The following is a 16,381-nucleotide window of genomic DNA, read 5'->3' as shown; positions in this document are numbered from 1 at the left end:
CCTTTGCATTCCTAGGCCTGAGCACAGAACTTGGCCCATAAAAACTTTCCATAAGTGAGCCCAGCCAGCGTGGCTCAGTGGCTGAGTGTTGACCTATGAACCAGGAGGTCATGGTTCGATTCCCTGTTGGGGCACATGTCCAGGTTGCAGGCTTGATCTCCAGTGTGGGGCGTGCAGGAGGCAGCCGGTCCATGATTCTCTCTCATCATTGATGTTTTTCTCTCTCTCTCCCTCTCCCTTCCTCTCAGACATCAATAAAAATACGTTAGAACAACTTTTCGTAAGTGGTTGTAGAATGGAGAGGTGGTTAAAGGAAGGGATCACACTGCAACAAAGACCGAGAAGGGGGGCCGGGGGCTGCCCTTTGGGGACGCCAGGTGGCACTCTGCTCTCTTCATGCCCAGGTGAAACTGAGTGGCCAACACCCCGGCTTTCTCTCCTAGTGTCTCTGGACGCGTGGCAGACCCTGGGCCTCTCCGCAGCAGTGGTGGACCCGTCCATCAGGAGCTTCGATGTCGCCCACATCAGCACGGCTGCCGCCGGCGACTTCTCTGCTGCCCGAGACCTCTGCTTGCTGGGTAAGGGGAGTCCCAGCAAACAGAGGGGTTGATTGGGACAGGGCTTCACACAAGTGCTGCTCAAGGTTCTGACCTCAGAAACACATAGGAGACCCAGGACCCCACAGGGTGCCTGGCAGGGAGGGACTGACCAGGAGGGAAGACCTGGGCGGGCTCCCTTCTGCAGGGCGCTCATTCCTCTGCAGTCAGCCCACAGTCAAGGTCGCCGTGGGATGTGCCACACAGAATGTGAGTGGCACTGAGCAGGTCGGAGGAGGACCAGAGGGATGACCTAGGGGCTAGTCTGGACCAGAGGAGGTGGGCGGAAGCTGTGACGGCTATCCTGAGGAGAACGGGGACCATTATGCTGAGGAGGAGGCATACTTATTCTAGCCAAGCTCATGGGGCAAAACTAAGACTATGCTTAAAACTCAAGTTCCAAGAGACAATTTTCAGTGCAATGCAAAGGCCTTTCTGACAGACAAACTGTCCACAGTGAGCACCTCATGGAGAGGTGTAACTGGACGATCAATGGGTCCGGCTGCCTGTCACTACTTGACCCGATTCAGCAGAGACAGGGTTGAATCATACATGAGTGTTTATTCCAGTCCTGCCAGCAGCGTGGGAGCAGCAGGCCATCCACAGAAATCTGCTCCGCTCCCCCATCAGCCAGCTGCTTATGTTGCGTAGAAGGATGAAGGTTACCTGGGAAGTAGGCAAAGGGCGTGCCAAATGGGCAGGTAACAGGTCTGCAGATTTGCAAAGGCCTGCGGGTGTGCAAAGGCTGGGGGTCTTCAAAGGGCTGGCGGCTCTGGTTTCTGCAACAAGGTTGTTCATCTGTCCGTGATCACAGGCAGCTCCCGATGGGGAGGGGGGGCCGCATTTCCAGGTGAGCTCCCAGGTCCCGCGTGCAACTCCCAGCCAGGTTAGGGTGCGCCTTCTTTACTCAGAGCAAAACAGTCACGGTGAACGGAGCAGGAGTAACATTCCTTACAGTTCTAGCGGGCCCCCACCATTCTATTTCTGCCCCTGCCATCAGAGGTATAAGCAAGGTGACCACTTGATAGGCGTGTTCTATAGAGACTAGCTCCTTTAAGAGCCTGTGATTGGGTAATGCTCACACTCCTCCATTTCTGAAAGTCCATGAGCCTCCTCCGCCCACAAGGTTGGCTGGCGATGTGCACATCTTACAGACAGGGCTGCATGTGCAGAGGTGCAGGTTGCTCACTGCACAACTCCGGGGGGCACCTCGGCCCAGAGACCTGGTATAAATAGGCCTTAGGCCGCGCACAGCTGTCCAAGTGAACAACGCAGCCCTCTCTTCAGAGCCGTCCTTAGGACCGAAATGCCCGGCATAATGGGAAGTGTCTGCTATGGGAAGCGGCACAACTGGGAGGTGACAGAACCCCTAGTGGAACATGGTGGGGTGGTGGGGAGGGGGAGGCAGGCGGGGCTGAAGAAGGAGGCAAAGGCTGGGGTATAGAGAACCTTATTTGGTAAAATTTCATCCTGAGGCCAGTGGAGAGCCATGGAATATCTTAAATAGGTGAATGACAAGAGCACGTTTGTGAATAGATAACCCAAAAGCTGACTGTTGTGAGGAAGGCAGATGGATGGGAGAGTTGGGTTCTCTCCCACCAGCATTTCATACCCACCCCCTGCAGCAGTGCTGAGGGTCCATAGTAATTGCTTAAATGAGTGAGCGGGTGGTGGCAATGAGTAATGGATGGATTGCATATGTGGTGGATGGATGGGTGGACAAAATGCATGGATAGATGGGTTAATGGATATATGGGTACAATGATGCATGGATAGATTAATGGATGGATGGATGGATGTATGTATTTATGGGTAGATGAATGGATTAATGCATTTATGCATGGATAGATGGCTGAATGGATGTGTTTTGGTTGGATGAGTGCATTTATGCATGGATAGATAGATGGGTGAATGGATGTGTTTTGGATGGATGAATGCATTTATGCATGGATAGATGGCTGAATGGATGTGTTTTGGATGGATGAGTGCATTTATGCATGGGTGGGTGGCTGCATTGATGCGGGATGGATGAATGAATGAATGTATGTATGGACAGATGCATGGGTAGATGGATGCAGAGCTGGATGGGAACAGGAAGCATGGAGGCACAGTTAAATGGATATAGGATGGATGTATGTATGGATGAATGGTTGCACGGATGCAGGGATGGACGAATGCATGGGTACATGATTGGATGGCATCCCTGAGGCCCAAGCCTCACCCTTCTCCCTCTACTCCTCAGAGTGTTCCCGTCACCAAGCCTGCCAGGTCACCACTCTGCAGACCCGCCCTGGTGCTCTGAGGTGTGTGTTCTACCCTGACACCCAGCTCTGCACACACAGCCTGCAGGCCCAGCACTGCCAGCTTCTGCTTCGGGAAGAGCCCACCCACATCTACCGGAAGCTGAGTAAGTCCGGGCCTGTGCCTGTGGGGCCGTTCCTGGGAGCCTGGTATGGCTGAGGGGGACTGTCCAAGCACATGGTCACTTGCGGGCAGTGACTTTGAGACTTTATGAAAAGGTTGTCCTGGGCTAGGTGGCTCTCACCTGGGATGGACTGAGGAAGGTGGAACGCCCTTCTAACATAGGTCTTCTCTGCACCATCCTTGCTCACTCATCCCTTTGAGCTACAGAAGCCATTGGCCTTTGAGTTTCTTAGTAAAATAATCAGATGGGCCGCCTTGTGTTACTGCTCTGTAGTTCAGGAAGGCCTCTCACCGGCCCCATCTCACTGGGTCCTCACAGCAATCCTGGCAGGTGGTGAGATAAGGGTTTCATCCCACCTTAGAGATCAGGAGACTCTGGCCCAGACACGGTAAGTCACTCCTCTGATGTCACACAGAGAGGGGCAGCAGAAGAGGATGCGGAGCCGGCCTCCAGTCTCTAGATGCAGTTCTCTCCCACAAACCACATCGCCTCCGGACCGCCTCACAGTCATCTGAGAAAGGGCAGCGGCTCCCAGCTGCTTCAGTTTAAAAACAGTCAACACAGGGCCGTTATGTGCCAGACACTGCTAGGTGCTGGGGACACGGGTGAAGCAGGCAGGGGGATAGCAACATGTAAACAAATCCGTCACTAAGTGAAGTTGGGAAGGGCTGTGTAATAGGACACCGGGGCTGGGCATCCAGGGGACGCACCTACCCAATTAGACATGCTTCTTGGATGAAATGAATAGCTTTTAAGGAATGTTGGCTATGTCTGCCATCTCATCTTCAAGGGCGGAGGTCAACCCACTTCTGCTAACGGCCAGATAATACATATTGTAGGCTCTATAGCCACAGTATTTTTTTAATATATTTTTATTGATTTCAGAGAGGAAGGAGAGGGGGAAGGAGAGAGAGAAACATCAATGATGAAAGAAAGAGTCATTGGCCTGCTGCCTCCTGCACACCCCGCACTGGGGGTTGAACCTGCCACCTGGGCCTGTGCCCTGATCGGGAATCGAACAGGGACTTCCTGGTTTATAGGTGGATGCTCAACCACTGAGCCACGTGGTGGGCTTCAGCCACCGTATTTATTGTCTCTCTTGCAATTACTCAGCTCTGCCACTGTAGCAGGAAAGCAGCCACAGGCAATACAATCAGCAATTCCATGGGCGTGGCTGTGTGCCAATAAAGCTTTATTTATAAAACTAGTAGTGGTTGGATTTGGCCCCACCCCATCCTAGAACATGGATGGTTCTTCAGGACTGTCTTGACCCAGTGATGATTCTCCTACCCTCCTCCTCCTCAGCCTTCAGCCAAGGAGAGTGCCCCCCAGGCCCGGGAATACTGAGGTCCCAGGCCCTCAATCTCTAGTCTTTCTTCTGTCTGGACATTTCTATGATTTAGTCAGGTTGGATTTCAATAGTACATCGTGCCCACATTGTAGCTAATCTGCGTGGCAGTCCTTCTGCAAAATGCCTTGACTCCGAGTCTGGGCTCTGTAAAATCAATCAGATTCTGTCCCTGTTCACCCCAGCACCACTGACATCGCATGGGGCTCCAATTCCATGCGAAATTCTCCCTCCCGCGGGAGAGGATGCCCACACGCGTCTGGCAGGCATGGCCAGTGTGTACCTGACGCACCTGTAGGGCTGCAGTGATTTCCTTCACCCCAAGTGGCGAAGGAAGAGCTCATGGCCTACATACGTGGGTATGCTGGAAGGAGTCCGCCGTTTCTGCAAAAGGGTTCAGAAGGCAGTAGCTCATCCAACATCTCCCCCATGTTGGCCCTCATTCAGCCTGGGCTCTCGGGCAGCCTCTGAGAGGGAGGGTGGAATTCCACTGCCCGTGGGAAAGCCGCCTCGCATTCCCTGGAAATTCTTCGCCTTGGTATTTCTTGTCTTTGCTCCCCCTTCGGATGATGCCACGTTCGTGAAATGTGGCTGTTTCCTGCAGAGGGAAGGAACCAGCCTCGAAGGTTCTGCCACTTTAGTGCCCACAGCCTTGCGAGCGTGCCGAGGCCCTGTGATTGACAAGGGAGACAGGAAATGCTGGGAGAAGGCGCGGTGGGGTGAGGCCAGTCCGGGCTTGCCATGGCGGCCAGATTAAAAGCAGCAACGATTTCCTTCCACCCTGAGTACCACCTCTCACTCCAGTGTCTTCGCAGCAGAGGAGGTCTCAGTTGGTTTCCCTCCTTCCTCCCGTTCCTCCTCCCCTGTCTCTCATTCATTCATTCATTCATTCACTCATTCATGTGTTGAGCTGCCATTTGCCAAGCCCTGGGCTTGGGCCATTACACGCTGGTGTCACTAATTCCTAACAGCTTTGTGGTGTCGGGACTGCTATTCTTTCTGTTTATCAGGTGGGAAGTTGAGGGTCCCCCAAATTATGGCGTTTTCCAAAGTAGCTGGTCCGTAACATGAAACTCAGGCCTGCTTGAGCCCCAGCCCACCCATGGTTCCTCCTCACCTTGCTGACCACCATGCTACCATCAGTGCCTGGAGTCATGAGCACACAGCATCCCAGGGTTTCTCAGCCCCAGCACCCTGACACCTGGGCCCTGGGTAACCCTAAGCTCATCTGTAGTAAGATGCTCAGCAGGTCCCTGGCTTCTACCCTACTGGACGCCAGTCGCCTTCTGTCACATGTCCCCTGGGAGGCAACACCCCTTTCTGGGGAACCACTGCCTTTAGCCAGCTTTTGAGGAATAGACAGACCTGTCTGTCTCCTGCCCGGGCTCCTAGCAACCATCACATCTGAATTACAAATAGAAGGAGCTGCAGGGGAAAGAGCAAAGCTTTCTCCTCAATCAGCCCACAGTGAAGCTGAGCAAAGCAAACATACCTGACAGAAACAATAATCTGTACACACACACACACACACACACACTCACACTCACACACACTCACACACACACACACTCACACACTCACACTCACACTCACACAGAGAGAGGATCTCCTCACCGGTGTCTGTCCTTTGTTCTGTGCCCGGCCCTAAGCCCTGTGGGGAATCAGACACAGAAGGCCTGTCTCAAGTCCCTGGAAATGGCATTTGGCAGTTGATTGAATCAATGAGTGAATGGAAGACCAGTGAGTGGAGGAGATGAGATAGGGCTCCGGAGAGGCTGATCAGTGTCTGGTGATTAGCATTACAAGGAGGGATGGAGGGGCTTGGAGCGCAGAGCTCGGCTGGCAGGCGGCACGGCCTTGACCTAATAGACCAGGTGGGGTTCAGGCATGCACAGTGCGAGGGGGGCCTTGCTGGGCTGAGAGGAGCCCTGACCTGGCCCTTGGCCCTGTGTGAATGGAGTGTGGTCAGAGTTGGGGTTCAGAAAGGCCTTGAATCCCACATCAGCTTGAAGCCCAGGTAGCCACCCACCCCAGGGTCCTACACCTGTTCCCTCACCACTGAAATGCACACATGGCCCCCGGTCCTTGGCTGCAGTTCTGAAATCTGAAAGTTCTACAAGTTAGAACACACATTTTTTGTAAGTTTGCAGCAAACTCATTTGGTGGCAAAATCTGAGCTGGATTTTGTGACTGAAGGAATTACATTCTTTACTCATTGCTCTTAGTAGGAGCCATCCCTGCTTTTTACCGCAGAAATACTTGTGTTTGAGGACGGGCTCTGCTCCAGACCCCCCTAGGGAGACTGCCCATTGCTTGACTGCATCCCTTGGTTCTTTAAAAAGGCCAGGCAGTTTTGAATTGCAGTGCACGCCTGGCCCAGGGAGCTGAGTAAGGGGCTGTGGGCACGTTAGCCTCTTGGGAGGAGCCATTGAGATGACCCCGGGAGAGAAGGGTTAGAGCTGCACTCTGTCAGAGCTGCACTCTGTCGGCTGAGCGCCTGGGAAAGACCAGCTGTCTTTGCTCTTATTTCTCTTACTCACCTGAGCACAGACCTCCCTACATGTAAGCTCGTGGGGTCTGAAGGAGTTACCGACATTTTTAAAGCGCAAAAAGCAGCGTTTGTTTCTCAAGCATGTCCGAATATTTCCGTGAATAGAGCACCCACTGCTCTCTTCCCTCTCCTCCCCACTCCCCATCCCCACAGACACCCCTCTGCTCGGCTTTGGGACATCTGCACCTTCTGTGACCATCGCCCCCCACGGCCAGCTGCTGGGCAGGTCCCAGGCCATCCAGGTGGGCACTTCGTGGAAGCAAGTGGACCAGTTCCTGGGAGTGCCCTATGCTGCCCCGCCCCTGGCAGAGGGCCGCTTCCGGGCACCGGAGCCCTCCGACTGGACCGGGTCCTGGGCTGCCACCAAGCCGCGGTAAGGGTTGAGCGCAATAGCACTCTGTCTTCTAATCCATCAGCGTCAGACTGATGGCAGGATGGTGCATGTGGGCCTGAGTGGTGCGTGGGGCTGGGGGTGTGTAGAATAGGTGGTGTTAGGTGCTCTAACAGGTAACCCCTCCCCAACGTCAGCCACTGAACATGGCCTTGCTCCTATGAAGTCCATTTGGGGATGGAGGGCCGCTGTGCTCAGCTCCATGCAGTGGTCCGGTGACCTGATTGCCGCCGAAATGCTGCAGAGCTGGCGGGCAGAGGGCTCTGGCCACTGGTGTTGGGCTGGAAGGGACATGGGCAAGTCCCCGTGGTTGATTCTCCTGGAAGTCAGATGGTCTGTATCTGCAGGGCCCGCTGCTGGCAGCCAGGGGTCAGGACGCCCACACCGTCCGGGGTCAGCGAGGACTGCTTGTATCTCAACGTGTTTGTCCCTCAGAACGTGGTGAGTCTGAGCCCTTGCTGGGTTTGCCCTGAAAGCTGCCCATTGGCAACCCCCAGTCCCCACAGCTTCCAGCACCATCCCCTCATCTCCACTCGGGTTATGCCCCCAGCGCCATCCTCGCTGGGCCTGAACAGCTGCGAGCGAGCTCAGGGTCCTCCCGGCTCCTACACGGCTGCGCCTGCTCCTCGCCACATCCTCTCCCCTCGTGCACACGGGACAGTGCGCGCTTACCCCGTGCCGTGCTCTGGAACTATTCACACGGGCCCGTGATGGGCGGGGACTCTCCTGGGGGAGACACAGCTATGATATAGGGTATCCCAAAATTCACGCAAGATTTGCAATTGAATTGAATCGCAAATCTTGGGTGAATTTTGGGACACCCTATACTTTAGTGGGAAGGGGCAGAAATAAATAAGCAAAGAAATATTAAAAAACAACTGAACGACAAATAAATATGGAAGCAAAATACAGCACAGGAGGAAGCGGCAAGTGACAGGGGGAGTGGGGTGGTGGCCAGGTGGTGCCCTCCCAGCAGGCCGTGCAGGAGGGAGGGTGTGAGCCGCTCAGGTGGGGCAGGGCCAGCGATGAAGGGTTGGGGGAGGCACAGGATGGGGAAGGGGAACCCACATCCAAGTTAGTGTGCCCACGAGGAAATGACCTCTCTCGGGAGGACCTCTGGAGGGACCCCTCGGCCATCTCTTCGGAGCCGTCCGTGGAAATGCGGGTCTCAGGCCGCGCTGGAGGGGGAGCAGGGCTCTGGCCCTGACTCTGGTTATGCCCTGGTTGGAAGCCCGCGTTCGCCTGAGTGGTGACTCTGAACCTGAGATTAGTCTTGGAGCTTCCTGTTTTGGAGCAAAGGTCAGAGCACGCGAGAGAAAAAGGAACTGAGGAACTTCGGGAAACATGAGTTCCTGGTGGCCCGTGTTGACTCATCTCCTGGCACATGTGACCGTGTCACCACTTCCTGGTCCCCTAGCCCACTAGCCATGGGAGCCAGCTGCACTTTGGAGGTGTGATGGCAGCCGGCTGGTCTGAGTGAACTCTGTAACAAGGCCACCAAACAGGACTTGCTGGCGGTGAGGAGGCCATCTGCGTGTTGGAGCCTGTGGCACAGGGAGTGGGGAATCGCAGCACAGGGAGGCAAGACCTGGCTGGCATGGGCCCCCCGGAGCCTGGCCTATCTCCTGGCCTGGGGTGGGGTGTCAGACCCCCCCAGATGGAGCATTATAGGCTCATATAAAAGGGTCAGCCTAAGTTCAAAGCCCAGTTCTGCTGCCTTGTAGCTGCTGTGTGACCTTAGACAAGCCACCTAACACCTCCAAGCCTCTACTGCCTCATCTGTAAAATGGGAATAATAATGACATGGCACCTCACAGAGCTGGGTGAGGACTGAATGAATAAAATCCTGGGCACACAGTGCCTGGCTGTCTGAGTTAAGCTCTGCATCACCAAGATGTGGGGTTCCAGTTAGCATGGCCGCATGGAAAGGGCTCACCAAGGACCCAGAACATTCTTCAGGAGTAAACTAGTGGCCAGAACTGGGGTGTTGGGTGACTGCATGGCTCCAAGTCCACTACCAGCTGCCACTGGGGCCACATGCTCACTTTGCACTGTGGGCAAAGTGTCTTCATTTTTTGTGACCCTCAGTTTCCTAATCTGTGAAATGGGGTTTATTAGTTTGCTTGGGTTGCTCTGATATAAGTACCACAAATGTGGGGGCTTAAACAACAGAAATTTATCATTTCATGATTGTAAAGGCCTGGAGTCCAAGATCAAGGTGTCGGCAGGGTATGTTCCCTGGAGACTGCTCTCCTTGGCATGTAGATGGTCATCTCCCCTCCGTGTGTCCACGTTGTCTTCTCTCAGCGGATGTATGTGTCCTAATGTCCTCTTTTTGTAAGGACACCAGTCATATTGGATGAGGGTGCACTGGCTAATTACCTCTTTTTGTTGATTTCAGAGAGGAAAGGAGAGGGAGAGAGAAAGATAGAAACATCAGTGATGAGAATCATTGATCAGCCCAGCACTGTGGACCAAGCCTGCAACCTGGGCATGTGCCCTGACTGTGACCAGGAATCAAACAGTGACCTCCTGGTTCATAGGTCGATGCTCAACCACTGAGCCACACTGGCCAGGCTGGCTGATTACCTCCTTACAGAACCCATCTACAAATAGTCACCTTCTGAGGTCTAGGGGTGAGGGCTTCAACATGTGAGTTCTGGGGGACACATTTCCATCCATCACATGGGGCTGCGTGGGCCTACAGGGCAGAGTTGACGGGGAGAGTTTGTGCAGGCTCAGAATCTGGCACCTTCATGGGAGAGGAGCCCTCACCAGGCTCCGGTGCGGAAATGGGCCAACCTCTAGCCCTGCCTCTCTCCCATCCCACAGGCCCCCAACGCGTCCGTACTGCTGTTCTTCCACAACATGGAGGCTGGGGCCGACGACGGGAGCCTTGCCCTGGACGGCTCCTTCCTGGCTGCTACTGGCCACCTCATCGTGGTCACTGCTGGCTACCGAGTGGGCATCTTCGGCTTCCTGAGCGCTGGTGAGTTGCTGGCATTGGTGGGCACTGCTGATTGCTGAGCCCAGAGGCGCCGGATGGCTCTGAGGCCGGAGCCCATGCTCTTCCCATCGGCATCACAGTGACCAAGTCCCGACCTGTGGGGACAGAAGTCAGGTCCCCCAGAGGCACCGGGTGCCTGGCCTGGACGGCACCAGGGTAATGAAGTTCCAGCTGCAAAATCACAAAAGGTAAAAGGCTCTCCTCTCTCTGAAGGGGCCGGCGCGGTGAGTGGCAACTGGGGGCTGCTGGACCAGGCGGCGGCTCTGACCTGGGTGCAGACCCACATCGCAGCGTTTGGCGGGGACCCTCGGCGGGTGACCATGGCAGCCGACCGCGGCGGAGCCGACGTGGCCAGCATCCACCTTCTCGCCGCCGGGGCTGGCGGCTCCAGACTCTTCCGGAGAGCCGTGCTGATGGTGAGTGGCCGCTCGGTGTCCACCTGGCTGCAGGTGCGGTCAGGTGAGGGGTCCTCTCTGGCTCTGAGGCCCGCTGCTTCCATTGCATGATCCCTGTATCCGTGTTCTGAGTGTGTGTCCTGCTCAGGGCCATCTCTCATGCACATGGGAGCCGGTGCTGAGGGCTCCCTGATGTCTGGCCACTCACATCTCAGGTGCTCATAGTTCCGACGGGCGTGTTCTACTTCCTGCGAATGCCTCGCTAGGGTTTACTGGTCTGAGCTCTGCATTCCCTCCCTTGTCCACAGACACCACAGGGCTGGGATGTGGGATGAGAAGGCCTCTGGTGGAGGCACGTGATGATGGGGGTACAGTTTATCCAACTCTATGCCAACGACACCTGGCAGCACCCCCCACACAGGAGAGAAATCAAACCAAGAGAACTCTAGTCTGCTTCCCAATGCGGCTTCCCTGATCCTGTCTGGGTTTGAATTTCGAATATCCCTGGAAGCTGTCTGGTTTCTTCCGCAGCCCTCGTCCCGTCCCTCCTCCACCCTGAGATTCCATTCTGGTGGCATTTCACTGTGAGACAGTGTTGGGTGATGTGTGACTCTAAGCCCTTCCGCCTCAGTGATGCTCCCTTACCTGGGGGTGAGGACAGTAGGGGACCCGGGGGCTTATCCACGTGGCTATTCAAGGAGTGGCAGGAGCTGCGTCAGCAGCCACAGGCAGGCACGGGGCTCCAGGGGCCTGACCAACCGAGCTGTTGTTTGTGGAATGAAGGCAAAGAATAGAACTCAGCGCTCATGATTCTGCTATGCGGTCTGAGCGCCTGCTAGGGGATGATGATGATGGTGATGATGATAGTGGTGGTGATGATGGTGGTGATTGTGATGATGATGATGATAGTAATGATGGTGATAATGTGATGCTACAATTATGATTATGATATATTGATGATGATGGTGATGATGGTGGTGATTATGATGATGATGATGATGTGATAATGATGATAGTAATGATGGTGATAATGTGATGCTACAATTATGATTATGATATATTGATGATGATGGTGATGATGATGATGATGGTGGTGATGGTAGTGATGATGGTGAGGACAATGATGATGGTGATGATGGTGATAGTAATGATGATGATAATAGTAATGATGATGATAATGTGATGCTACAATGATGATTATGATATATTGGCGCTGATGACAATAATCATGATGGAAGTAATAACCTGGTTGACCATGAGACCCGAAAACTATTCTGTCATTGATTAGCTTCTAATTGTACTGCATGTCCAGCCGTTGGCAGGTGGGGTGCCAGGTGCTGTGACAGGTGCTGGAGACTCCGTGCTGAATAATTCATGCCCTGGTTCTCAGGAAGCTTGGAGGTTGCTGTGGGGCGAGAGCAGATAGTTAAAGCAGATATTTAAGAGAGGGTCTTCAGGCGGCTCAGAGAGAAGCCCCAGCCAAGAGCAGGAGAAGGAGGGGGTGGTGGAGAATGCTTCTCAGGAGAGAGGAAGTCTGGGGACTGCGTGGGACTGTGAGGGACTATGAGGGGCTGCGAGGGGCTCTGAGGGACTGTGAGGGGCTGCGAGGGGCTGAGAGGGGCTCTGAGGGACTGTGAGGGGCTGTGAAGGGTTCTGTGGGACTGTGTGGGACTGTGTGGGACTGTGGGATTGTGTGGGGCTGTGTGGGACTGTGTGGGACTGTGTGGGACTGTGTGGGACTGTGTGGGACTGTGTGGGGCTGTGTGGGACTGTGTGGGGCTGTGTGGGGCTGTGTGGGGCTGTGTGGGACTGTGTGGGACTGTGTGGGGCTGTGTGGGACTGTGTGGGACTGTGTGGGCCTGTGCCAGCAGAGTCCAGGCACCAAGGGGATGCTGGACTCTTCCTCAACCTGTAGGCCTGCAGGGCCTCAAGGGGATAGGGCCCTCCTGGGCAGTGGGATAGGGGTTGGGAGGCAGAGAGCAGCCAGACTGCACTGAACACCTTGGGCCCACCCTGACCACGTGGCAGCCATCGCCATGGAATGGTGTTGTGTGTTTGCGTCTTTCATTGGGTCTGGTTGGCCATTTTAACCACTTTTAAGTGTGCAATTCAGTGACACTAAGCACATGTACAAGGTTATGCAATCATCACCGTGGATCATTTCCAGAACTCTCATCCCAAGCAGAAACTCTGTTCCTAATAGAACCTGGCTCCCCTCCACCTTCTTCTCTGTGACGTTGCCTGGCTAGGTACCTCCTACTGGTGGGACCACACAAGATTTGCCCTCTGGTGTCTGGCTCTTTCACTTAGCATGTCTGCAGGGTTCCTCCTTGGTCCATGCTCTAGCCTCTAGCAGGATTTCACCCCTTTCCAAGGCTGAGTCCTATTCCACTGTGCGTGCACCACGTTTTGTTCATCGTCCATCGACGGACATCAGGGTGCACCTTTGGCTGTTGTGCACAGTGCTGCTGTGAGCACGCTGCGCCTTCAAAGAGCTTTGAGCCCAGCTGGCCTGGCTCAGTGATTGAGTCTCGACCTATGACCCAGGAGGTCACGGTTTGATTCCAGGTCAGGGCACACACCCGGGTTTTGGGCTCAGTCCCCAGTGTGGGGTGTGCAGCAGGCAGCCGATCAATGGTTCTCACTCATCATTGATGTTTCTCTCTCTCTCTCCCTCTCCCTTACTCTCTGAAATCAATATATATATATATATATATATATATATATAATTTTTTTTTAAAAGCACTTCGAGCAGGTGGGAAATTGCTTCCTTTTAGGAGACTTCATTTAGAGGTAGGGGAGGGTGAACCAGAGGGACAACCCTGGGGCAGAGAAGCAATGAGGAGACGATGAAGTAACACAGTTAAGGAAAGAGGGAGACCATTGAGGCCAGTGCATGGACCTGCTAGCCATGTTGAGGCCATGGGCCACTCCCGCTCTGCCTCGCCTTCCTGGGACCAGGGCCTTGATCATGAGGAGGGCAGGGGTGGTGTGGTTTGGGCCTCACTGAGGCTAGGGCAGCATCGTCACCATCCCCCACAGGAAGCTGTGCCACCGCCAATTCATCCCTCGCCTGCATGTTCAGGACAGACTCCACGGCCCATCCTGCCCCTGCAGGCCCTGTCCTGTGTGAGACTTGGTCCTGCCCTCCTGCTCCCGGCTGCCCTATTCACCCTCAGGGACCCTCCCGGACTCGGCAGCTCCGAGTCAGACCCTTCCCATGGCTGTGCTGCCTGCGCTTCCCCACAGCATTTATCAGGATTCCCACCAGCTGCTCCTGCTGCCCCGTCTGTCTCCCTCCCAAGACTGTAGGCCCCGGGGGGCAGGGGCCCGGTGTGCCTGGCTCTCCACGGGCGAGCACCCAGCACAGCTGGTCTTACAGTACCTGCTGCATAGTCAGCATCTGGGCAGGGATGAGCGGGTGAAGGGGGACCTACAGGATGGCCCGTTTTCCTCCTCCCCTCCCCCTTGTGTTTCTTCTCCTTTGGTGCGGGTTTTCTTCAGTCTGTCCCTCCATAGGGGTTGTGTCCCTGCGGAGGGAGGTCTGAGCCCAAAACGTCTCTCGATCCCTGGGGCTGAAAACAGACCCCCTGACTCGGAGTTGATCCTGAAGGTATTTCCCCAGGGCCCCCTCGGAAACCAGACACTCAGTGGGACCCAGAAGACACCCCAACACCTTCTTGTAGGCGCAGAAGGCAGACTTCTTGAAAATTCTGGAAAGTTTGGGTGTTGGGGAATTTCTGAAGCGAATCTGTTCTCACAAATGGAAGCGTGTGTAAAAATAAACCCGCCATCTGTTTCCGTCGTTTGCGAGCGGCTTTTACAGCTCCTCCCAGCAGCCTTCGGGTGTGAGGCTGTGCGGGATCCAGGGGACCGAAATACTTCTCTCTGCTAGCAGTTCTTCAACGCCTTCGTTACTGGCAGATGCTTGGGGGACGAAGGCAAGCTGGCGACACATTCCTGATTAAAATCTCGTCTTTCTGCAAATCTCAGGGCCAGAACTGTTGCCCCAGCAGGCGAGACAGACTCCCGTGAGAACTACTAGCAGGGTCATTCGTTTGGTGTCTTTGGGGCCATGGAGAACGCTCAGGGTATTATCTCGGAGACTCCTCACATGCATTCACAAGGGGTGTGTTTTTTCAATAGCTGTTTAGAGATCAGACATCCACGGCTCAGAGATGTTTAATGACCTGCTAAAGAACACGCAGCAAAGAAGGAGCTGGGGTAGGGATTTGAACCGACAGCCCAAGCCTGTGTTTCCCATTTGATGAGGCTACTGCTGCAGGGACTTGGGACTCCTGGGGTGTCAATGTGTAAGACTAAGAGGCCAGGTTTAGGGTGGGACGAGCGCAGTAGCTCCTGGCCTTGGGTGAGCCCTGTAACCATATTCCTCAGAGATAGGCTGGGCATGGCTAATCCTGCCTCCCGGGGCTCGGGGCGTTGTCAGCAGTAGGTTTGCAGATGCCCTGCACACCGTAGCACTCGGGAAACCTCAGTTTCCCCCATTCGATGCCCAGAGGAGGCAACTGCAGACAGAAGCAGGCCTGGGGTATCTCCTCAGCTGGGGCCGGGTCGGAGGAAGAGGGGTGGCATATTGCCCACCTGCATTTGGTGACTGACACCCTGGCCGGCTCTCAGGGAAGACAGAGGAGGTCCTGCCCTCTGGGCTGTGATGCTCGGGACACAGACGATATTTCCATTGCCCCGATTCCGCGTTCCTCGGTGTGAATGCCAGGCCTCACGACTTGGCCTCGAGCAAAAGTTTCCTGTCTCGTTGCCTCTCTATTCCCACCCGAGCCCCTGCTCTGGGCTCCCTGGTTTCCCTGTTCCTAGAAAATGCCAGGCTTGCCCGGTCGGTGTGGCTCGGTGGTTGAGCGTCAACCTTTGAACCAGGAGGTCACAGTTCAATTCCCGGTCAGGGCACATGCCCGGGTTGCGGGCTCGATCCCCAGTGTGGGGTGTGCAGAGGCAGCCGATCCATGATTCACTCTCATCATTGATGTTTCTACCTCTCTCTCCCTCTCCCTTCCTCTCTGAAATCAATAAAAATATATATTTTTTAAAATGCCAGGCTCCCCCTAGGTCTCTGCATCACTGCTCATGATCAGCCGGCCTGCTTCTCCATCTGGAGGGTCACCCCCCATCCAGGGCTCGGCCGCAACAGGGCTCACAGCTCTCCCCGCTCCTAAGACAGGAAGACCCGCGTGGTGGGAACTCTCCCCTGTAGCAGTGCGAGGCCTCTGTCCTGCCTCAGATGCTTGCTGCCTTCCTCCTGTGTCTTCCCTGACCCTCCCAGGCCGGGTGCTTTTGCAGGGGGAGGTCTGTGTATATGACACCAGGGCCTCTGCTTTTCCTGCCCCAGCCCCAGCCCCGAGCAGTGTCTGGAATCTGGTAGGTGCCCAAAATATCTGTAGAAGGAAATTCGTGGGAGAACAAACGGCAGAGGTACAAGTAATATGGGGGGCGGGGGGGGGGGGGGGGGTTGTCCAGGTGAGACAGGGTTTTCCTAACAATGGCCAGGATGTTTTTCTGTCCTCACCCTCAAGTGTGAGGGGACACCATCAAAGTCACACAATCGTGTGTGCTGGAGGCCGCCCTCCGGACACTGAGCGGCCGGCCAGCGAGGCCTGTTTCTTGTCTCCGTCTCTGTCTAGTTGCACGTTGAGTT

At 55.0% G+C, this 16,381-nt stretch overlaps 1 protein-coding gene across 1 annotated transcript in view; it reads left to right on the top strand.

The window, feature by feature from the left end:
* Nucleotides 1-16,381, top strand: part of TG (thyroglobulin) — a 154,775-nt gene that overhangs the window by 76,054 nt on the left and 62,340 nt on the right. Inside the window, exons 36-41 of the mRNA XM_036337618.1 lie at nucleotides 444-578; nucleotides 2,839-3,003; nucleotides 7,074-7,293; nucleotides 7,659-7,752; nucleotides 10,144-10,300; nucleotides 10,532-10,734. Of these exons, the coding sequence (XP_036193511.1) occupies nucleotides 444-578; nucleotides 2,839-3,003; nucleotides 7,074-7,293; nucleotides 7,659-7,752; nucleotides 10,144-10,300; nucleotides 10,532-10,734 (974 nt within the window). The remainder of the gene's footprint in view (nucleotides 1-443; nucleotides 579-2,838; nucleotides 3,004-7,073; nucleotides 7,294-7,658; nucleotides 7,753-10,143; nucleotides 10,301-10,531; nucleotides 10,735-16,381) is intronic.

Source organism: Myotis myotis, unplaced genomic scaffold (genome assembly GCF_014108235.1).
Source record: "Myotis myotis isolate mMyoMyo1 unplaced genomic scaffold, mMyoMyo1.p scaffold_m19_p_16, whole genome shotgun sequence".
NCBI classification, from domain to species: domain Eukaryota; kingdom Metazoa; phylum Chordata; class Mammalia; order Chiroptera; family Vespertilionidae; genus Myotis; species Myotis myotis.
Note: the sequence above shows the minus strand (reverse complement) of the source record. Positions and strands in the feature narration are given on the sequence as shown.